Source organism: Geotrypetes seraphini, chromosome 2 (assembly GCF_902459505.1).
Source record: "Geotrypetes seraphini chromosome 2, aGeoSer1.1, whole genome shotgun sequence".
Taxonomy (NCBI): domain Eukaryota; kingdom Metazoa; phylum Chordata; class Amphibia; order Gymnophiona; family Dermophiidae; genus Geotrypetes; species Geotrypetes seraphini.
Genome location: NC_047085.1, coordinates 161,946,588 through 161,971,997, shown reverse-complemented (window position 1 = coordinate 161,971,997; position 25,410 = coordinate 161,946,588). Strand labels below are relative to the sequence as shown.

At 39.1% G+C, this 25,410-nt stretch overlaps 1 protein-coding gene across 4 annotated transcripts in view; it reads right to left on the bottom strand.

Annotated features, from left to right (window-relative positions):
• The window catches only part of CDH7 (cadherin 7), a 390,069-nt gene that overhangs the window by 181,343 nt on the left and 183,316 nt on the right, over positions 1-25,410 (bottom strand). For all 4 annotated transcript variants that reach the window (XM_033934193.1, XM_033934192.1, XM_033934194.1 and 1 more), the window contains one exon: positions 9,038-9,332. In XM_033934193.1, the coding sequence (XP_033790084.1) occupies positions 9,038-9,332 (295 nt within the window). The remainder of the gene's footprint in view (positions 1-9,037; positions 9,333-25,410) is intronic.

Sequence of the window (25,410 nt, the reverse complement as noted above, 5' to 3'; positions counted from 1 at the left end):
TGGCACTTAGCAGAAAACATTTTAATGCCTAAATTTAAGTGGCTTTTATAGAATGTTTAAGAAAAGTTATCAAATTGATTAATTAGATGTGTTTTCATCTTTCACTCACAACCCTTTTTTGTAGTATACTTACCACATGTTGACCCAGGGATCATATAACAGAGTTGTTATAAAGTTTTTCTTCTTATATGAATCCCTAATGTATATAAAATGATCACCCCTCTCTGTGCCCAATGTTAATTTTGTGCTTTCTGCATTTCACTAATTTTTCTTTTTGTAAAGTGCATATGTATTTAGGAACAAGGAAAGAGTCTCTTCCTGTTTTTCGTTGATGAACTGATATTAATGTACTAGATGAGATGAACGAAGATGAGCAGTACATCTGTTTCAAGGAATCTTTTTTTTATCATCCAATGATTTAGTCTTGAAAGGGTACCATAACAGTTTGATAATTGAAGATATTATTCTGTTTATTGTGAGAAGGGTGACCTCAGTCTTCCATTTGAGGGCAGAAAACATTGTTGGAGCCTACAGATCCAAGCTAGAAGGATATGTGTGGGTGTGAGTGTGGGATATGTGTGTGGGTGTCAGATCTAAGCTAGAAGGATGTCTAGGGGGTGGGTGGGTGTGTTTGTGTATGTATGTGAGAGTGTGTGTGTCAGATCCAAGCTAGAAGGATGTGTGTGTGTATGTCTAAAGTGCAATAGCCTAGGGCCAGTGCCAGTCTTCAGTGTATAGCACTATTCAGGCTTGTGATTTCATCATCCATGTTTCTTAGAGCTTTGTGCAGTGTGTGGGCACTATGGTATTGCATCTGGGCTAGCAGTGCCAGCTCTGAAGCACAGCCTGCCAACTAGGTTGGTAGACAGAGCTTTAGTAGCAGTTCCAATCATGCCTGGAGTGGCTTGGGGGGGGGGTTAAATAAAATTTTTGTGACATGGGTTAGGAAAGGAATGCAATATATAGGAATGCAATATACAGGGAGAGTTGTGTTGATTTCTTTATGGATGGTAGCATATAAAAAGAGTGCCTTTTTTGGCTAGTTTTGATGTTCTAGTGCTTGTGCTACATATCCTGGGAGATAGCGTCTAAGAGTGCTCAGGGAGTTGGACATTTTGCCACAGATCTGGTCAAGATATTAAAGGAGGCAAATCAATGGCACTGCAGCATCAGCCTGGGGGAAAGTTTCAACAGGGGTTATGAGGACCAGGGCCAGAGGTGGTGGCAGAGAAAAATGTGGTAGTCATGGTAGTACTAGGTGTGGTTCAAAGTTTTGAACTTGATCTGCACAGGGTGTATCAAAGGCTGAGGGGTTACTTACAGGACTGACATGAGAAAGAGACTACCATTAACAGTGAGCATCAAATTTCTTTCCACATAGCAAGATAGACTTTTTTTCACCTAAATTAGCACTTGGACATCCTAATCGACAGGACGTCCAAGTGCCGATAATCAAAACTGTTTCCCTGGATGTCTAGTAAGATATTTCACCCACTGTGCATCCAGAGTTCAGGAGGGCTGGGCATATTAAGAGGCATATTATAGGTGGGCTTTGGATGAGCTAGACATGGACGTCTCACAGGGATAATCAAATCTTTTGCAAAGTGTCCTGGACAGAACTTAGATGTTTGGGACTATACCTTTTTTTAGAAGCATCTAAGTGCCAAATCAAATCTTTTGCAAAGTGTCCTGGACAGAACTTAGATGTTTGGGACTATACCTTTTTTTAGAAGCATCTAAGTGCCAAAAAAAGGTACCCAAACTGACCAGATGCCACTTGAGGGATTAAATAATGACCCCTACCTACAAACACACACTCCCCCAATGGTAACTGACCCCCTCTCACACCCAAAAGAATTCTGAATGAAAGAGTATCTATCTATCAGTGTCTAGAAAAGCAGCACCTAGAATGGAAAATTCTAGCAGAGAATCATACAGGTGTCTTAAGTAGCCAGCTGGGTGGGCTAGTGAACCATAGAGAGGAGGAGCCAGACCCATAAGGCACTCTATGGTTTTAAGTATGAGCCCACCAAAACCCCACTATACTTCCATATAGGTGCCTCTTGCAGTTATAAGGGCTAGTGGAGTGGTAGACACGAGGATATAGTAGGTTTGGGGGGAGCCCTTAAATTCACAGGTAATATTATGTGGATATCTATCACTGTTAAATGTTTTTCTCTGCTATTGACACAGTACATAATAATTATGTTGATTAAGATATAGGGAATGAATCAGAAATTTGAACTGAAATGTTAGACGGAAATAAATCCATTGCTTTTACAGGTATAAGCAGATTAATATGGTTGTCTGTCCTGGACTTTCAGAGGAAAGTATTCCCACATGAGATTATGGATTCTGTATCAGTAAGAGCAGGAACAGAGCACAATTTATCAAATGTTCAAACATAAGAGAAGAAATTGTTCTGCCTTCTTCCAGGTAATTTCAAGGCAAGGAGGAATACAGGAAGGCATTCTTTTAAAGATACAGCCAATTAAAATCCATTGATACAACACAAAATGGTCAGGAAACCAGAAAGAACGAACCCTAAACACAAAGAGGAGCAATTTTAACTTAACAGCGCTTTCTGAGCTCATCCATTTGGCACTGAGCCTGGAATTAAATTAAGTATCTAGAGCTAATTGTTTAATGCACCAACCTACTAAATCACCTAATCCTAAAACAATGTAGTTTTGATGTTTTTTGTAAAAACAAAGCAATTCAATTTGGCTATTTTATGGGCTGGTGGAGAAAAATCAAGGCTGAGGTTGGAAAGGAGAGAATGGACGCATTTGGACATATGAATCTACTTGGTCAGGATCAGATGATCAATGGATAAATTTTTTTAAGTATACACAATGTCCTACACTATCCACCAGTTTAATGCAGTAACTATATTTTTTTTTTTCAATAAAGCATACTGGACTCCTAGCAAGCTACATAGGGCCCATTTAACAAATTCAAATAAATGCTGGCATTGTAATGGAAATTTAGGTGACCTTAAGCATATGATTTATGACTGCCAAATATTCAAAACCTAAAATATTATCACCCAAAGTGGCTCAAAAAATACTATACCAAATTAACAAATCTATACCACTTTATGTAGGAGGTGCATCCAATTGAATGCACCTCCTACATAAAGTGGTATAGATTTGTTAATTTGGTATAGTGCCCAAATATTCAACCATTTTGGAGATCAGTATGGAAAACCATATGCACTATACTTCCTATTTCTTCTCAGTTATCTTTTGATATTATTCTCTTTCGTTCTTTTGCTTTGCCTGATGTACTGGACGAATGGCATTCTAAGTTACTCGATATTCTTATGGCTCTTACTCTGCAAATGATTCTCTCACACTGGAAGTCAGCTCAATTATTAAACACCTCTATTTGGTGGGCTACGGTCTTGATGATTCATAAAAATGAATGCAAAGCAAATTCTCTTACTAATAGGAGCTTTAAAACTAACAAAATATGGTTTCCAATAACAAATGTTTCTTCTCATTTTTAAGGTAATTGTTACATTTCAGCTGGTAACTATAATTTCTTATCCTCATGTTTTACTTATTACTAATTTACTTAAATGAGTTCTAATTGAATCTTATCTAATCTTTGGTCTTTACCTAATTGTATGGCTACATATGTATATTTAAAATTGTTTACATAGATGTTTTTAGTCTTCTCTGCATTTATGTTTTACATTGATAAATCATTTGTTCTATAAAATTTCATTGAATTTTATTTAATCACTTGTTATATGTTAAATTTCAATTTAAAAAAAATTAAAAAATGGAAAGCAGAGAATGGTGTATGTAAGCAGAGACCTAAGTCATCATGACTTGCTATCCAAATTATTCAATTGTCATCTTGCAATTTATAGTACTAGTATTCACTGATACCATACAATACAATACAGATACTTATTTTATCTGTACTGTACCAAACAGTTTGGAATAGATTACAACAAATAGGATAAAAACAATCCAAAGATGAACACATATTCAGCAAAATAAAAATTACAGTTTGCAGTTGATGAATCAAGGTGGTTTACAATAAAAACACACAATTTTGCAGAAAGGAACTCCATTATTGTAAACGGGACAAAGATAACATTCCTCTACAAGAACCTCAATGTACTGTATTACACTACATTCTCCTTCTTCATCAAAACACCTTTCTCTGTCCCGCTCAAGCTGAATATTAAAGGTAATGAGAATAAATTAGTCTTTAATAAGATTTTTTTTTTTTTTTAAACTTCTATCTCCTCAAAATAAATTTGGAAGACAATTCTAGAAAACAGGAGCCATCCCTCCCCCTCAAAACAAACAAAGAAAAAAAAAAAAAACCCACAGGACCGTGTAGATTCCCAACAAGCCTTTAAGGTATGGGATTGAATTCTATAAATTGCATTAAAAAAATCAGTGCTGATTAAAAACATGCGCTAAGTCCTATTCCATAAGCCAGGAACTGTACCTAACTTTAGATGCAGACAGCTTTTCATTCATACTGTATAATCATACACACTCTTTTTTTTTTTTTTTTTTTAATTTCTTTATTGATATTTTGAACTTAACAATGTATACATTTGAAAAATCAAAAAAAAAAAAACTATATGAAAATACACTATTAACATCAGAAATATTACAATAAAAATTTTAAATCCCTTCTTAACCTATAACAGTAATGATATTATATTATACTCATCAATATTATAGAATATCATCAAATTTATACCTCTAAATAAATAATACACCCCCCACCCTGATGTGCAAAGGAATCTAACATAAAGAAAAAGGAATCACTTTAATTATAATGTGACAAAATTAGTTAATGGACCCCAAATCCCCTTAAAGGATTTAACAAACCCTAAACGCTCTGCCATAATCTTTTCATATTTATATGTTGCACATACAGTTGCCCACCAAAAACTAAAATTAATCCTATCATGATTTTTCCAATTAGATGTGATCATTTGAACCTCTATATGTAAATACTCAATGTTCCACCTATTGTGGGCTTCAGTAGTGACAATTAATACTCAAAAACTTTCATAGCATTAAGATTTAGACACCCACCTGCTCATTAGCCCTTTTCAATCTTATTATAATGTTAGCTTAGACATCAAAATAATTATTTAACTTATCTTAAAGGCTGGTTTGTCCATTGGCTATGGGATATTTAACCAACATGTTTTGCCCAAACCGGCAAGACACTAGAGCAGTGAATGGAGTACAGCAGAAATAGGGAAAGAGCCGGTTTGGGCAAAACATGTTGGATGAATATCCCCTGGCTGACAGACAAACCTGCCTTTAAGATAAGTTAAACGATTGTTTAAATGGCTAAGTTAAAATTATAATAAGAATGAAAAGGAGGTGGGTGTCTAAATCTTAATGCTATGAAAATTTTGAGCATTAAGCATCACCGCTGAAGCCCACAATAAAGTGGAAAATTGAATATTTAGATACTTTTAAGAGTGTGTGTGATTATACCGTGTGAATGAAAATCTGTCTACAATTTGATATGGGATAATCTAGTCTAGTCTAGATTTTGGTTTATATACCGGGTCATCTCCTAACAGAGCTCAACTGGGTTCACAAATAATTAAGACCAGAATAAACAAAAGAATACGAACCTGAGACAGAAAATGTGAAAATGCTATCAATTTGTCACTTCGGTAGGTAAACCATTAAGATGTGTGAACAACAAAGTTTTTAGGGCTTTACAAAATTGTTGTAGCTGACCTATCAATCTTAACAGAGTCAGGGAGATTGTTCCAAATTTCTACCAGTTTGAACGCATAGAGATTGACTAAGCTTCCCAACAGATTTAATTCTTCTAAAAGAGGGGAACAATAATTTATATTTCTGTGTAATCCTTGAATGACAAGATCTAGTAGTATTCCAATATAAGGGAACTAAAGGATCAAATATTCCATAGAGAAGCTTAAAGATAACATATGCACACGTAAACTGGATCCTAAAATGAACTGGGAGCCAGTGAAGCTTTCTCAACAAAGGAGAGACATGGTCGTACTTTCTTTTCTTGAAAATAAGTTTAGCTGACATATTTTATATTAACTGTAGTCGATTTAGACTACCCTGTTTGATGCCCGTATAAACAGAATTACAATAATCCAGCTGGGCAAGCACAATGGACTGTACCAACACTGAATTATTACTTTAGGTGCAGTCATTTACACCAACTAAACATGCCTACATTAAGCGTGGATCCATTTTATTCTATAACAGCCCACATAAATTATAGGAATGCCCCCAATCATCCCAGGCCCCTTCCATGGCCCCTTTTTAGAGCCATGTATAACTTTTATATGTGGATTCAGGCACATAAATATGTGCACATAACTTTTAGTTGATTCCAATTAGCATTGAGATTGTTAGAGCCCAATTATTGATGCTAATTGGCTCGTTATTTAATTAAATTGTGTATGCAAATTGGGCACATGCTCACATATATATATTAGCCCCATTTATAGAATTTGGGGAATGGGGCATAACCATCTTGAAGAGATCTAAGAATCCTTGAGGGAATATATGGAATAACTAAACTACTTAAATAAGACAAAAATCGCTTGTAATACAGTATACTTTACACTAGGGGTGTCCAACCTGCGGCCCTGTGAAGTATTTTGTGCGGTCCCGGTCAAGGGCGATGCAGTGTTTTCCTCTGCTGCCCCCGGGAGTTTACCATCTTGCCGACTCCCTCCTCTGTCTTGCTGCAGAGTTTGCGCGTTTGTATGGCCCCAGAAAAAAAAATTTCGGCCAGTGCGGCCCAGGGAAGCCAAAAGGTTGGACACCCCTGCTTTACACACTAAAATTTTAAATTAAATAAGAAATTTATCAGTAACCAATTAAATTTTTTAAACAGGGGGTGATGTGATCATATATATAAATATCCTCCAAGATCCATAGGGCAGTATCCTTTTAGGGCCTCTTTTACAAAGCTGCGGTAGCAATGCTGCTGCAGTAAATGCACCAAAGCCTGTAGGGCTTCAGTGCATTTACTACAGCAGCATCACTACTGCAGCTTTGTAAAAAGGGGGTCTTTAGAGCCTGATTCTATAAATGGCGCCTAACTGCACCTAATTTCTAGGTGCTGATAGGCACAGTTGTCAATCAACTGCTAGGTGCTGCTTATAGAATCACACCTGTCAGTACCCAGGTATGTTTAGGCATCCTAGAGGTTTTATCTTGCCTAATTTACCAGCGCCTAACTCTGATGCCTAGCGATCCCTAAGTCAACCACACCTATATTCCGCCCCTAACCATGCCTTCTTTTCTGGTAGGCATCATTAATCATTGGGTGTCGCCTCAACTTCGGTGTCGCTAGGCTTAGGCGTCAGAATGGGGGAGGCCACAGGGGCCATGGCCTCCCTAAAAATTGGCAAAAGAGTCAATTGTGGCTCTACTCCTCCACCCATCTCCTCTTGGCCGCTGCAATTTTAAAGCCGTAGGCAGACACTGCGCAGCGTCACTGTAGAATGAAGAATTCTGGGGGAGGCCTATTCATTGACATTGTGTGGCAGCTACCCAACGATTAAAAATTACAGTGACTTAGGAAGGTAGGTTGGGGAGTCATCATGCCACAGGCTCTTTCTTGGGCTAGGGTAGAGATTTTGTACCCCTCCCCCCAAAAAAAAGGTGTTCTGTTGCCTATGTCACTAGGTACTGCATTGATATCTGCACACAATCTAAAATGTCAATTAAAATAATTGTTTTTAATGTTTTTTTTAATGGTGTAGTCAATTACCATGCCATTTAACCCATTAAAAACAACTAATTTGCATGCAGATTTTAGTTAAGCATCACTAGCCATCCGTGATAAGGGAACTAGTGAAGCCTAATCTAGGTGACATTTATCGAACCAGGACCCTAATATCATTTCACGTTGTTCCTGCATTTATTATATTATCATAACTGAGTCAAGACATTCAGCAAAGCACACCGTTCCTTAGTTTTTATATTTGAGCAGTTAAAAACGTTTTAAACAGAAAAGATTTCAGTAATTTACTAAACCTCAAGTAAGAGTGTTCCATTCTTATTTCAGATGGCAGTGAATTCCAAAGTTTTATGGCCTGATATACAATTAGAAAATGACAATAAATTATCTTATGTATCTAATGTAATAATTGAGGGGTCGTAAAATAATAAGGCATTAGTTGCTCAAAATCATCTAAAAGAATTGGCTTTGGAAGCAAAAGACAAACATGTAAAATGCTACATACCACTGCATACAGTTCTAAAGAGCAATGAGCATGAATAGATAACATTTAAAGTTTTAATAAAATAAAGTTTATCCTTTCTGAATGATTAGTGTGAAAAAGTAATCTAGCTGCAACAATTTTCAAAATTTATAAGAACGTAACAGAAAGTTCAGTATCACCAACATACAGGAAGTTGCAGAAGTCTAAAGCAGACAACATAATAGCTTAAATTAATAATTTCAGATCAAATACAAAATAATTTTTAACACATCTAATCACTTTTAATTTATAAAATAATTCCCTGGGACAGTTTATTTATGATCCCCTAATAAATGTAAAAGGATTCAAGTTTCAAGTTTATTAGGTTTTTTATATACCGCCTATCAAGATTATCTAAGCGGTTTTACAATCAGGTACTCAAATATTTTCCCTATCTGTCCCGGTGGCCTCACAATCTACCTAACATACATGAGGCTATGAAGGTCTGAGTGACTTGGCCCAGGGTCACAAGGAGCAGCACGAGGTTTGAACCCACAACCCCAGGGGGCTGTGGCTGTAGCTCCAACCACTGCGCCACACACTCCTCCAATAGTAAAAGACAAATTTCCTATCAAGATTTTATCAGTAGGTTGGATTTTCAGGATATCCATAATGAATATGTATGAGGTATTGTAGATCTGCATGCATACAACCACCATTGCATACAAATTTATATCATGCATGCTCATTAGGGATTTACTGAAGACCTGACTTGTTTGAGATCCTTTTAGGTTGCTCACGACAGTTCTAATAAACGTAAATATATTTGAAACTTACCCACAGGAGACATTTCTGGTACTCCAGCAGTATAAGGCCCATCCATAAATTTGGGTTCATTGTCATTGATATCCTGGATCTTAACGACAAACTCTGATTCGGGTTCCACTGGTTTATTAGTTAATCTATCTAAGGCTTGAGCTCGCAGTGTGTAGTAGGCCTGTTCTTCACGGTCCAGTCTCTTTGTAGCATGAATATCGCCCGTGTTCTCATCAATAATGAAGATGGAACTCGCCCCCTCTCCTGACAAGATGTACTTGATAGCGCCGTCTCCTTTATCAACATCAGAGTGAAGCTGGTGAAAAATTGATGTGAGAAAGGATTAACTTACACGAGAGCCAGTGGCACAGAGATATGCAAAAACTAATTTGTTTGCTATATGGAAGGACATGGGATTTTATTGTTCTGGGATGAATCAGCTGAATGTTTATTGCACAGGCATGTAAGGCGCTATTAGAATCTGTCAACTGGCACATATGAGCAAGACAATTTCATTTCTTTCTGCAAATGATTCTATCTCAAAATGTATTTTCTGACATTTTGCAATGGAAGTTCTTTCTGTCAAAGACTTTTCTCGTCAGAAAACTTAGCTACATCAATTTTTTATTCCTGACAGAGATACTACCATTGTTTGAATATTTTTTCCTCCAATTAATCTTAATTAACACTTCCTCCCCCCCTTTTACTAAGGGGTCCTTTTACTAAGGCGCGCTAGTGCACCTTAGCATGTGATAAAAATTACTGTGCACTAAATGCTAACATGTGCTAATGCATCCATAGGCTATAATGGATTAATGCATCCATAGGCTATAATGGACGTGTTAGCACATGTTAGGATTTAGTGTGCGCTAATTTTTTGCACGCGCTAAGATGCACTAGCGCACCTTAGTAAAAGGACCCCATGTCCTGGTAGAGGTTTCTACCGCAGCCCAGAATGCTTAAAAGCTCCAATGCTGCTCCGATGCTCACCGAGTTCGGAGCAATGTTGGAGCATTTAGCACTCCGGGCCATGGAAGAATATTCTACTGTGGCTTAATAAAAGAGAGCCTAAATTACATCTGAATAGATAACATATGTAATTAAATAAACAAATAAAAAATAATAATTAAGATATGATTGATGTTAACTGGTATAATGCCCTTATTACAGTGGAACTTTTACTGAACTATTTTAAGATATAAATATGATATTTTATCAGAAGAAAATGACTAATCAAATTGTGGTAAAATATCATGTGCATATTGCATTTGATCCAGTGTATTTTTCTTTTAGCAGAAAATAGATTTTCTGCTATGGAAATGAAAAATTACTTTACTCAAAGGGGTCCTTTTATCACTGCTGTGTTACCACACTATCCCTAAATAGGCCTGTGCTATATCAGCAAGAGTAATTTTAGAAGTGGTTGAATGTATTATTTGGAAATCCAAACCTAGACTCCGAATGAGATCAGATAGTAGCAGCTCCAGTATCTGAAACATAAGTCTTTTCATAAACAACAGTTTTATTCCCTCTTTTACTAAGGTGCGCTAACCAATTAGCATGCACTAATTCCATTAGCGTGCACTAATCGGTTAGCGCACCTTAGTAAAAGAGGAGGTTAGTGTCCTGTATCACTTATTAGAATTCAATATCAAACATTATGGGGCTCATTATAAAAAAATAAAGTCTATAAAGTGGCCTAAATGGGTACTTGGACGATCAAAAAGACTGATCGTCCAAGTACCCATAACCAAAGCTGGTTTTAGACGTATCTAAAACCAGCTTAGGCCTATCCCCTGCCTCTAAACGCATAGAGCAAAAAGAGGTGTTTTTAGAGGAGGGGAAGGGTGGGCGGTGGTCGGGAGGTGGGCCGACCTACACATAGGCGTACAGCAGGTATAACCAAAAGTTTAGGCAGATTGTCTAGTCGGCAATTATACGTTTTGCCTTAGACCAAGTCAAAACAGGTATAAGTGCTGAAAAAGGGGCCGCTGAGCTGATTGCTGCAGCTCAGAAGCCCCAGCAACCTGCCTACCGCCTACTGCAACTATTGCTGCAGGAGAGATAGCTCATCTCTCCTGCTGCGATAGTGATCGCCCACCCCCATCCGAACTGCAGCACTTTGGGGTGAGCATCGTGGCAGGGCATCTCCCCTGCCAGTGATCCTCACCCCGAAGTGCCTCAGTTTGGAGGGGGATGGGCGATCACCATCGTGGCAGGAGAGATGAGCCATCACTCCTGCAGCGATCAGCCCTCCCTCGCGACTCTATCAGGGCAAGATGGAGCCCAAGCCCTCTTGTCCCGCGGCACCCCCACCCCTCCACTACGATCAGGCAGGTTGGAGCCCAAGCCCTCCTGCCCAGGCGAACCCCATACCCGCCACCCCCACTAAGATACGGGAAGGAGGGATCTCAGGCCCTCCTGGCCACGATGCACCCCCCAACCACGATTGCTCCCCCCAAACTCCCGATCAGCCCCCCCGCCAACCCACGAGACCCCCCTGCCAACTCCACGACCTCACACCCACCCATGCACCCCTGTACCTGAAAATCATTGGCCGTACAGATAGGTGCCAAGCCCCTCCATTCGGCAGGCCAGCTATCCCTTGAATGGCTGGCCTTAGGGCCTGATTGGCCCAGGTGGCTCAAACCCCGCCAACATGTGGGGCCTGAGGCGCCTGGGCCAACCCAATAGTCTTAGGCCCATCCTCGGGGCAGGCTTTTAGGCACATGGGCCCAACCCAGGCAGGAGGGCTTGGGCTCCCTCCTGCCTGATCGTAGTGGAGGGGTGGGGGTGCCGCCGGGCAGGAAGGCTTGGGCTTCCTCTTGTCCCGATTGGATCGGCGAGGCCAGGAAGGCTTGGGCTCTCTCCTAGCCCGATCGGATCGGCAGGGCCAGGAGGGCTTGGGCTCTCTCCTGGCCCGATATTGTTGGCGGGGGTCGCGGGTCTCCGGGGCAGGAGGCCTTAGGTTCCTCCTCGCCTGATGTTGGGGGGTGGGGGGGGTGGATTCTTTAACCAGTGTTGTTTTTGACAGACACCAGTTATAGAATCCAGATTTTAGGCAAAGGACTGGCTCCTCCTTCGGCTTAAAGCTCTTGTGTTGGGCGTTTGGGACTTAGGCCTTTTTTAGGTTGATTATATGTTGTTAGTGTAGACGTAGTGATGGTCTGGGCGTTTAAACAGCTGAACTTAGAGGCAAGCCATTATTTTTAAAAAAAACCTCTTTTTGGACGTTTTTATTTTTATAATGGACATGTTCCCTGCTTCTACTTTCAACGTTTAAGGCCTTAGGCCATAAGGGGACTTAGACGTTTTTTTTTTTATTTTATTATTATTATTATGCCCCTCACGTATTATTTTATTTAGAGACAGGTACTTAGAAATCAATCTCTACAAAATATCAAACTTACATTTTGCATAAGATTAGTACTGTATAGGTGTGGGCCCAGTACTTTGGAATGAACTGCCTGGGGCCTTACAGCTTATTTCATCTTTATCCATGTTTAAACACCAGTTTAAAGCACACTTGTTTCGGTTAGCATTTTTAGATCTTTAAACTGCCAGTTTATGGCTACTGTTGGTTGTTTAAAGGCTGGGAATCTTTGCTTTTTCTTTCTTTGGAGCAATCAGTGTTCCTTTCATATCCCAGACTTTATGGATTCTGAATTCCTAAGCGGACAAGCAAATCTAATAAACCTGAACCTGAAACTAAAGTAGACAGGAAGAGGCTATCATGCGTAGGGAGTAGGGGTATAGAGAAAGTTAATAGACATGATAAAATATTAAAGTAAGATGGTAAAAAGCATATTCCAGCCCCTTTAAAATAACCATTCTTCTGTTTCTTTTCGCTGTGCATATTTCATACTTCTAAAGATCATAAATGAAAACTATTCCTTGAACTGAACTATTTCACTTCTTCCACCATGACAGCATAATAAAAAGATTGAGTTCTACTGATGTGAGGAATAGAATTTGTCTCTTGGTCTGGTTCCTGTTTTACAGGAAGGACCCATGGGGCAATCTGCATTTTCAATGTTAAAAATATATACTTGTATATAAATATTCTGGACAAGGGAAAAAGAAGAAAATAAGCCTCGACAAGAATACATAAGGGCAACAGAAGAGGCAAGAGAGATGTTTGAACCAACCGATAGTTACATTTAATTCAAACCACAAGATGTATAAACAATATAAAAGTCCTAAGTCTTTAAAAAAGACCATTTGAAATCCCAGATGAATGGGATCCTAAGAAAAGTCCCAATCAAGATCCGGGTTTCGTTACGCTAAGTTGCCTTCCTCAGGGGACAATTTGCGCATTATTCTCTTTGTCCTGCTTGAGAACGTGTCAGTGTTCTGAAACTGTCAGTTTTTATTTATACATCTTGTGGCTTGAATTAAATGTAACTATCGGTTGGTTCAGACATCTCTCTTGCCTCTTCTGTTACAATTTCATATATAAATATTCAAAATGTAATTAAGAATAAGTATTCTCACCTTTTATCATAACAAACCCGTTTTGTTTTTTTTTCAGTTTTCAGAATTATTTCAAAAGGCCCATAAAAAATTAGAGTCCACCCTCCCCCCTGATATCCTCACTTCCCATTTCTAACATATATAAAACAACCTTAAATGACTTTTTTACACATAAAAACAGAGACAGATCTTTACCAAATACAGAACAAGGGGTCACAAATAGACATAGAAATTGAACTGGGAACCCCAGGAAATTAAACTCAGCAAGTATTACAATACTGGAAAAATAAAAACAGATATGCATTTCTTTTTGTAATGAACACAAAGGTGATCCCAGGTCTAGTTCACCTAAAATTAGCTGTGGCTGGTGGGGATTCCAAAATCCTGCCAGTTGAAGACCACCTCCTCCAGTGTGGCAGACATTAATCTCCAAGCTCTGCAGCTAGTGGAAGTGTCTCTGAGTTACCACCTTCTGCAGAGCTTGAAGAGTTCTGGCCACCAAACTAAAGGAAGAGATCTTCAGCCAGCACAGCTTTGGGAAGCCCATCAACTTAGGTATTTATATTTTGCATTTGGGTAGGAAGCCTGAGACATGATGGGAAGAAAATTTAGTGCCCACCATTTTATTGGACTAATACATTTCTCAATTAACTATCAGAAGTCAAAACCTCTTTCTTCAGGTTAGTAAAGTATACTGTTATTACAGTATCTCTGTCCTGACCTGAGGAGGGGGGAGAGAGGGGATCGGTCTCTGAAAGTAAGTCAAAAATGAATTAAAATTAGTCCAATAAAAGTATCGCCTTATTTCCATTTTCTATTTATAAACATTTATCAACACAGCTACAATGCTACTTTATCCTAAAGCAATTAATAAATAAATTATCAAATAAAAGAACTAGATATCTTTTTCTACATTTGTTGACTGGTTCTCCTTTTCTCATCTTCTCATCATTCTCATCTTTCCATCCACTGTCCACCCTCTCTATGCCTCTTCCATATGGCATCTGCTCTCTTTCTATGCCCCTTATAAAACTGTCTGCCTCTCCCTTCCATCTCCCCCCCTCACACACACACACACACACACACACACACATTGGTCTGGCATCAACCTTCTTCCCTCCGCTCCTTCCATAGTCTAGCATCTCTGTCTTCTTCCCTTCCATCTCTCCCTCCCTCCTTCCGATGGCTTTTAGCATCTCTCTCTCCTTCTTTCCTCCATTCAGATCTGATATCTGTCTCTTTCCCCTATTCCTCCCCCCCAATCTAGTATATGTCTCTCACCCCTCCATGCTCTTGCATCTCTCTCCTCTCCCTTTCTTTTCCTTTTCGGCACTGATCTTCCTTCTCAATTTTTTTTTCCTCCTCTATCTAGATTAAATTCTTACTATCCAGTCCTCAACTTCCCTCTTTTCATTGTGTCTACCTACAACTTGCCACCTCTTTCCCTTACCCCTTTCCAGTATCTCACTAACTCTATCCTCTTCCCCCAATCCAGCATGTCCCCTTTTTTCTTTATCCCCTCTTTACATCCAGAATGTGTCCTCACTCTTCTCTCCACTTCCTTCCAGTATCTGCTTTCCTCTCTCATCTCCATATTCATCCAACATCTGCTCCCCTCTCTCTCCTCCCCACTTCCATCCAGCTTCTGCTTCCCCACTTCCATCCAGCATCTGCTCCACTCTCTCTCCCCACTTCCATACAGTATCTGCTCCCCTCTCTCTCCTCCCCAATTCCTTCCAGCATCTACTCCCCTCTCTCTTCTTCCCACTTCCATCCAGCATCTGTTCCTCCTCTCTTCTTCCCACTTAGCATCTGTTCCCCTCTCTCTCTCTCTCCACTTCGTTCATCATCTATTCTCCTCTCCACTTCCTTACAGCTCCTGTTCTCCTCTCTCACTCCCCCTACTTCCATCCAGCATCTGCCCCCCTCTTTATCCACACAATAAACCAGAAATTAATAAACCTGAATCACTACTCAACCTCTTCCCCTTGTCAGGCCATCTCTCTCCCTTCCCCTTACCTTAGCGGGTACTTTTTAAAATAATTTTTTTTTTCTCTCTCTGAGGGGCCATGACACAACAGCTTTTCTCAAAAGTTGCACGCGGCTGCCCCAAAGTTTCTCTTCTGCCGCAATCTGCCCAGGCGGCAACAGGATGTTGTGTCAGAGGAGAAGCTTCAGTGCAGCTGCATGCAACTTGTGAGAACGACTGCCACATCGTGGCCTCTCTGAGAGAGAGACAGATAGCAAAAATGCTTGAGAACCTGAGTGTAAAAAAATCACTTAGATAACCTATATAGGCGGTATATAAAAACCTAATAAACTGTAAACTTTAAAAAAAAACTTTAGAACTTTGATTATGTTTTTAACGTGGAGGGGCATAATCGAAAGGGAAGTCTAAGTCCGTTTACGTCCATCTCGCAAGTCGTCCAAATTAAAAAGCAGCTTAAGATACATTTTCGAAAGATACGTCCAACTTTTTTTTCGTTTCTAAAATCGTCTAATTAATATGTCCTGCCGATCTGATCGTCCAAGCCGCTAAATCATCCATCTTTATACCACATTTCCGTCCAAATTTCCATCCAAGTCCAAAATGCCTAGAACAAGCCCTGTTGCACATGGGAGGGGTCTGCAAAGTGATGGACTGCACACCCAGACATGCCACCTAAATAATGGAGTACCTTATAGGGCACTGCTGTGAACATCACAAAAAGGGTGCCATGTCTTCATCTCACTACAACTCCCTTATAGGTCATGGTGAGCCCCCCCCAAACCACCTCCAGAATCCCTAGGCCCACTTAACTACCACCCCAATAGCCCTTATGGCTGCAGGAGCCACTTATTTGACAGTAAAAAAGGGTTTTGGGGGTGTATAGGGCAGTGCACATGTTTAAGTATCAATGCAGTGATTACAGGGGCTTGTGGGCATGGGTTCTCCTCTCTATGGGTCTCTAACCCACCCCCTAGATGACTTAAGCTGCTTCTGTGCTGGACGACTAGGCTTTCCTATACCAGGCGGCCAGGTGATGATGGTCTGGAGGCTGAATTTTAAAGTTGTGATTAAAATTTTATGGGGGTGGGGGGGTCGGTGATCACTGGGGTAGTGTATGGGGGTCTGTTTTATGTGTTTTCAGTTCTTATCTGGTGACTTTAGGTGGGTTTTTGTGACTTAGACCATGTTTTACATGGTCTAAGTCACAACGTCCAAGTTCCGTCTAGGCTCTGTTGTAAAACTTTCGGTTATACATGCTGTACGACTAAGTCTAAGCCGGCCCACGTCCCGCCCTCAACACTCCTCCTCCTCCCGTTTAGCTTTGGTCGTTCAGCGGCACTATGAAGGCCTAGGTCGTTTTTAAATACGTCCAAAACCCAGTTTTATTATCGGCACTTGGACGTTTTTGAGAAATGTTCGTCCAAGTGCCGACTTAGGCCGGTTTTTGGACGTTTTTCTCTTTCGATTATGAGCCCCATAATGTTCACCGCCTAGAAGGCTGATTGGGTGGTTTATAAAATTTTTAAATAAACTTGAAACTTATTGTGAAGGTAAGGATAAGGTAGGGAGGGGGGAGATGGCCCAAAAAAGGGAAGATATGCCCGGTTTGAGGGGCCCCTATGGCGGTATGGGGCCCAGAGCAGCTTCCCTATTTGTCCTCCCCTAACGCTGGCCCTAACTTCTGGATGAATAATCAAGCTGTTTGAAGTGAATGAAGTATGAAGTGAATTTGAAACAAACTTCTAAAGATGCTGAACATGGATGTAACCTTCTACTTTACCCGGTAGCTGGAAAGGGGCACAAAAAGTTATTTTTGTTAGGACCAGAGCTGGGACCAACTTATAGTTGAAGTCCCACAGCAAGCAAGCCCCAGACACTCCTCTCATTCCTGCAAATAATGTAGGTTTATTTGTTTTTTTATAATTATAATGTAGGTTTTAAAGTCCAAACTCCATCTTTATTTCTTCCAGTGATGGAGATAGGATTGCCAACAGTAACACCTTCAAACACAAGCTTGCATCCCTAATGCCTATGGACCGCAAACCACTAGCTACAGAAAACCTATAGCACTGATGATTTTAAACTTTTCCTCGCAGTCATGCAAAATATGAGTTGCTTTACACTCTCTATTCCTACGCTGCATAATATTTTCCATCCTGCTACTTGGAAGTACCAAAAGAACTGCAGAGTAAAAATTATTCACAGGTACAGATTAGAGGAAGGCTATACAGAAATGCCTATGAAAATCCCCTGGAACATTTTCATGTCCATCGCTGTAATGTGAAAACAAGACATTGCTTTGGTCAAGCCACTCTTCTAAAATCAGTTGAAGTGGATTAAGAACCTGCTGAGGTAGAGCTAATACTACTTTAAGAGAACTATAAAGGTCTCTAGATGAGAAATGGGAAAATGGTGACTGATTTAAAGATTATTCAGTAAGCATAGCCTTTATGGGAAGGTGGCAAGAAGAAAGGCATTGCTGACAAAAGGTCAGATTGTGTGCTGTATGAAGGATACATTTTTAATCTGCAACTAGGGCAAAATACTGCCCTCAAATTTATCACAGGCAAGACCAAATTTGATCATGTAAATCCTCTCCTGAAATCCGCCCACTGGTTACTTGTACGTCATTGTAGTACTTTCAAAACTCGCCAGTCATGATCACCTAATCTAATCTAATCCTTAGGTTTGTATACCGCATCATCTCCACGTTTGTAGAGCTCGACGCGGTTTACAGTAGGAAAAATAGGAACAAACTACAACAGAGGGTTAGAGGTAGAAGTGTGAAGAAAATTTAGAGGACTTGGGATGCCAAGATATAAGAGCTTCCTTGATTCCTAAGTTGGAGGAAGACTTACATTTTTTGAGAAAAGCCAGGTTTTCAGATGTTTGCGGAAAACTTGGAGAGAGCTAAAGTTCCGAAGAGGGGAGGTAAGGTTGTTCCAGAGCTCACCTCTCTATCTAAATAATCTACTCATTTATTATTTTTTAAAAATTTATAGTCCTGCAATTCTATGCAGATTATAACAAAGCATACATAATAAAAATAAGACAACATACACATACCACTTCACAAAATAAAATTAACAGCAAAGCTATTACAAATTAAAAGACTAAAACTCTTTAAAACAAAAACCAATAACCGTACAACTTACTACTTTGCACTGATAGGACCATTATCATACAGAACCTTGAAAATTAAGCAAATAACCTTAAATTCAATGTTCACACTGACAGGCAGCCAATGGAAGTCCCTCAAAACTGGTGTTAATGTGCTCAAATCGTGACACATGCACAATAATGTGGCAGTAGCATTTTGAGCCAGTTGCAACGCCTTAACAACTCATTTCGGCAATAATCAAAAACAGGATTCAATATCATCACGATAGTAGTTCTGAAGATATCCTCTGACAAATAATCGCTTAATCAATGCAGTACTTGCAACCGTTAAAAAGCGCCTGACACAACCAATTTTACTTGTGACTTGAATGACAATGTAGAGTCCAAAATTACACCCAGGTATCTGCACTGCTGCAATACTAGCAACGACACATTATCCTGAACAACGTCTATGGAAAAAGCACACAATTGATTCAAGTGAACAATCTCTGTCTTAATGACATTCAACTTCAACTGGTTTTCATGCATCCAATCTTGAATAACTTGAAAAGATATATGAAGCTTACCGAGGGCCTCAAACATAGATTGATTGACTGGAATCAAAAACTAAATATCATCAGCATAAAGATGAAAATTTAAGACCAGGTGCCGCAACTACTTACATAGGGGTAATGAGTAGATGCTAAAAAGCATCCTTTACATACCCTCATGCATCTTATGCTCACTCCAGCAGAATCATCCTATGATTCCCTCACATCACCTATGATACACCCAGCAATAGTATTTTCTTGGTAATAAGTCTGACATTCTGGAATGCTCTCCCTATGAAATATGCGCTGAATCCTCACTAGACAACTTTAAGGGCTCCTTTTATGAAGTATTTTAGCGCACGCACCGGATTAGAGTGCGCTATAGCGCGCACTAGCCAAAAATCTACCGCCTGTTCAAAAGGAGGCGGTATCGGCTAGCGCACGCGGCAATTTTGCATCCGCGCGTTAAGGCCCTAATGCGCCTTCGTGAAAGGATCCCTAAATCTACTTTATCGTGTTGCTTTTGGATAATGACTTAAGCCTTATCCCTACTATACTAACTTACCTTATCTCTTTCCTATCAGTGAATGGAGTTCTGATTTTCTTTTTCTACCTCGTCCTTTTGCTTCTACTGCTCCCTCCTGTTTAATATTTTTTTTCTTCTGCTTTGTAAACCACATTAATGGCACTGCAACTTGCAGTATATCTTTTGAATATTCAATTTTTGGCCTAAATATTGTGTGGTTTTTTTTTTATCTAGATTCCTCTCTTTCTATGTGCTACCAGATCAACAATTTATTTAAAAAAAAACATTTTTTTCAGCCTTCGGATCTTGAGAAAGGTTCACCATTTGTTTCAACAACATTTTGCTGCGCTGGTGCATGCTATTATACTGGCACAGCTAGATTATGCAAATACTCTTTATATCAGTTTAAGTAAATCAATCTAAAAAGATCGCAACTTATTCAAAATACAGCAGCTAAACTAATATTTGGTAAAAGAAAAAAATGATCATGTTTCCCCTCTTATGAAGGCTCTCCACTGGCTTCCGGTTCATTCAAGAATCCAATTCAAATGTATTAACGTAATATTTAAAATTCTACATGGAATATTTTCACCGTTGGTTTCCATTGCTTTTAATTCCCTGTGGCTGTTAAACTCAAGAAGTTCCTAAAAATATAAAGTCACTTTTCTGTCTTTTAAGGAAACTGGCCCCCTCTTCTATTAAACAGTGCTAGCAGTTTTTAGCACAGAGAGCCGCATTGAATGATCTGCACTGCTCCTGACGCTCATAGGAACTCTCTGAGCATCGGGAGCAGCGTGAGCCATTCAGCGTAGCTCCCCACACTAGAAAACTGCTAGCACAATTTAATAGAAGAGGCCCTAAAGTATTAGGTTATATGTTTAGATCTTTTGCATATACTTTTGCAAAAATTTGGAATGATCTTCCCTCTGAAATTAGAACTCTCTTCTCACTTCAAAGCTTTTGGAAATCTTTGAAAACTTTACTATTTCAGGAGTCTTTAAGATTCTCCTACTCAGAAACTAGATGATCTTAAATAATGATGTTTTCATTCTGTAATCCTTTACTAGTACTGGTAGCCATCCATGTTTTAAGTATTTAATCTGTAAACTGAGTCGAGCCCTATTTTAGGGATGATCCGGTATATCAGTCTAAGGATTGGATTGGATTGAAACTTGAATTTAGATGCCACATTTATGAATCCCTTGTGTACTTATTGTACATGTGTAGAATATTGGTGCTCATAAATATAAAGTATAATTATCTGCATAAGTTCCAGCAGGCATACATAATTTACAGTACATTGCATGTATATGCAAAGGATGTGTGCAAGGGAGTCATGTAAATGGGCAGAGAATGGTTGGACACAGGTGGGGCAGTTATAGAACTGCCCCTATGAAAGGCAATTATATATCTCGATGCATGGAGTTAGATGCTTGTTGTGCATTAAAGTGGTGCCTTAATTTGTTCGTATATGCACAAGTATACTAACCCCTGGATTTGCATGCAGTCCTGAGATTTCACAAATAAATTAGTCAATGAACTGTCAACAATCAATAATTGACTGCTAATAATCAATTGATGTTAAGTGGCACTCATCTGGACATGGTCAGATCTGGCGCTATACGTAAATCTATAACAATCCATACCCATATCCTCTTGTGTGCAACCCAAGAAAGGAATGGCCATGGGAGAGGCACGGGTGAGTCAGCATTATATTATAGAATTAAGGGATGTGTACCCAAGTTGCGCTTCAAGATTTATGCCAGTTTTCAGTTGGTGTAAATCTTTGCACCACAGTTGGGCATGAGAATCCTTGCTAGATGCTATGCTACAAAGGGGCCCAGATTCTATAATTGGTGCCTGAAGCTAGGTACCTAGGTTAGTGTGTCTATCTGATCTAGGCACCTAATTTAATTTCCTTAATCGGCACTGATAATTTAAAGTGCTTTTATAAATAATTACAAAAAAAAAAAAAAATACAATTAGCTGGAAGGTACCTAATTCAGTAGGCGCTTGCTGCTTTGAGGTAGGCATCTACACTGAAGTACCTACCAGCAAATAGGCCTGGTTAGCAGCAAATTTGGGGTGGATTTTGGGCATGGTTTTTAACCAAGGTGCACTCATTTACGCCAAGAAAACCCTGGCCTAAATGGTAGTGTGCCTAAGCTTCCAAAGCCTACTAGGGCTTGAGATCGCTTAGGTGCCACTAGGTGTGATTCTATAAACAGTGCCTAGCGGATGATTGACAATCATGCTCAATGGCGCCTAGCAGGTAGATGCTGTTTGTAGAATCAGGGCCAGGGTGCTCATTGATTATCCCATAGACTATTTTTTGGCATCATTTATTGAATCTGGCCAATAGTGCTATTCTACAAGGGAGCACTTAAGTGTTATAGCACATAGTTCAAGGGGTTTATATAGATTGGTGAAGCATAGGAGAGATAGGAGTGTGTTTTCGACTTAACGTAGGCACGTTATAGGATACTATAAGCTGCATGCACAGTGTAGTTCAATTAGGCCAGATCAAAGTCCAGAACTGAATCTAATAAAAATAAATCTGTGCAGATAATTCCCAGCCAGCTTGAAAGAGTTTGAACTATTCTGCTAAGAGGCATGAACAAAAATTGTACTGTCCCACTATGCTAATTTGGTAGCCACTAATACTAAATGACTCCTGACTCTTATTGCAAAATGGACTTCCACAAAATAGTGTGTGTAAAGCAGGGGTGTCAAAGTCCCTCCTCGAGGGCCGCAATCCAGTCGGGTTTTCAGGATTTCCCCAATGAATATGCATGAAATCTATTTGCATGCACTGCTTTCATTGTATGCTACTAGATCTCATGCATATTCATTGGGGAAATCCTGAAAACCCGACTGGATTGCGGCTCTTGAGGAGGGACTTTGACACCCCTGGTGTAAAGACTTAAATGATCAAGATATTATGTTTTCTTCTTCTTGATTACTCTTTGAATATTGCTATAATTTTTCCATCAGATTGAAAGTGTAGCATATGTTATGTAGATCAGTGAAACAAATTCTTACTTAAATTGATTCTGAATTATGTTTTCGATGAGGTAATAAAAGAAGAAGGAAGAAAACAGTCTTGTGTAGAAAGTCACAGGAACTACAAAAAGCAAGGCAATAAGCATAGCAATTGTAGAACCACAGATAAATTTTATTTTGTCCAGTGTCTAGTGGCATAAATGAAAGGACCCAACACATCCATGTTTCAGCAAAAAGATATCTACATCAGAGGTCAAGTATCACAGGACCAATACAACATTTTCAATGCGACTTTCCTCTTTGGTCAGCAGCAGCATTTCACTTTAAGCTGCCTGTGTCGGCCTCAAAACATGGCTGTGTCGAGTCTTATTTATGCCACTAGACACTGGACAAAATAAAAATTGCCTCTGATTCTATAATTGCTGTGCTTTTTGCCTTGCTTTTTGTGGTTCCTTATGCTTTCAGACAGCATTATATGAAAGGTGTGAAGACTTTTCCAAGAAACTGTATTTTGCTTATGCATATGTCCCCAGATCCTATATATGGTGCCCAAATTTGTGTACATTCCAAAGATGTGCATGCAACTTAATTGGCTAAGAAGCTGTTAATAATAATAATATGCTAATAACCAATTACTGATGTGAATAGGCAGTGATTAGGATTTGCACACATATCTGGCTATACTATTCTATAATGCTTAAATCTCATAGCATGCAACCCAAAAGGGGGCATTCTGGCACCCAGAGAATTGATGCCAAGTGTTATTCTATAAAGAGTGCTGATCTTTTCTGTCACCCATGTTTGATTGCCATTTATAGAATGCCTCCCAAGATATTTAGCTTCATTTATTTCTAAGGCCAAATAAGGATAATTTTATAAGAGGGTATTTGATTTAAGAGGATAAGTACATACCTAGTTAGATGCCTCTGTGAATATATAAAATATTAGCATGTGGCAGAAATTGCATGTACATTTTAAGAAACAACGTTCCTCCCTCTTTCAAACAGGTATAAATGTCCTTATTTTTGGTAGATTCTACAAGAATGTGTATAAATAGTGTATTTTATAATCTAACACTCAAAACCACTGGTAAAATCCAAAATGACACAAGCCTCATATTATGGAGCTTCACCCACTTCAGATTTTCTTGAGAAGAAGTTCCTATTCTCCTGCTCCTCTTTACATCACTGGCTTGAACCCAACCTACTACCTTACACTAAATTTATATTTTTCCATCTTTATTAACCCCCTCTTTTACGAAACTGCGATAGAAATTTCTAGCATGGGGAGCCGCGCTGAATGGCCTGCGCTGCTCCCTATGCTCATAGGAACTCAATGAGCATCAGGAACAGTGCGGGCCATTCAGTGCAGCTCCCCGCGCTAGAAACTGCTATTGCAGTTTCATAAAAGGAGGCCTAAATCTCTTGTTAATGTAATAAAAATATTAATCTAAAAAAAGTCTCTCTAATTCATTATTTACAGACTTTATGGACTTCATAAACTCTTTACTGAAGATAATTGACCTAACAGTTCATTTCAGATAACAGAACCGACAGATTAATGCAAAGATTGTACTTATCTTGAAAAGTACACTGATGGGGGTGTTTTGCCTGCCCCATGAAACGCAGGTCGCGTCGGATGGATGAAAAAAAGTAAAATAAGCAACTGCTTTGGTCATATAGAGCAGGAATTAAAGCATTTTAAGTGGTACAGAGGATGAGCACGAACTGAAGCACTTAAAAGCACCATCACACTTTTCAACGTAGCACTTTAGAGCATCAGTACACTTTACAAGATAAGTACAATCTTTGCATTAATCTGTCGGTTCTGTTGTCTGAAATGAACTGTTAGGTCAATTATCTTCAGTAAAGAGTTTATGAAGTCCATAAAGTCTGTAAATAATGAATTAGAGAGACTTTTTTTAGATTAATATTTTTATTACATTAACAAGAGATTTAATAAAGATAGAAAAATATAAATTTAGTGAAAGGTAGGTAGGTTGGGTTTAAGCCAGTGATGTAAAGAAGGGCAGGAGAATAGGAATTTCTTCTCAAGAAAACCCGAAGTGGGTGAAACCTCATAATCTGAGGCTTGTTCCTTTGTAGATGAAATACCTTCAGTGTCATTTTGGTTTTTACCAGTGGTTTTGAGTGTTTGATTTAACAATTGGGTAACCACAAGTTTTTTTCTTATATTTTAAAATCTCACATGTTTGCAAATTTTGAATGCATTCTACCCAAAATCTATTCTTGATCGTGGCTACAGGCAAACTACACACATCAAGCTATTACATGTAATTTTACACCAGTTAGTGACCATACATGTGAGTTTATAAAATTACCGCTGCGAAGAAAGTTCTAATTGGGCACCCACTTTTATATGTCCTTTATACATGCTAATGTACAGAATACTAGAAAAATTATCAATAGAGAACCCAATCGCTATTGTGTAAGGGTGCAAGTAAATGGCAAGCAGCATCGAAATAAGGCGGCACATGCATAAGTAAATTATGGGTGTTACATGAATGGGTGTTACACTTCCACATATAACTTACAACTTATAACCCACACCTGATCCTGGAGGTACCCCAGCCATTTATACTGACACAGTGTGTATATGTGTATTTACAGTCTTGGATTAAATGAATGTGTGAAATTTGTCTCTTAAAGCATGTTAAACAGCAAAATCATGCATTATTTTATCATGAAACAATTTAGTTGAAGTCAACATGGGTTGCATAATAATGTGAGAA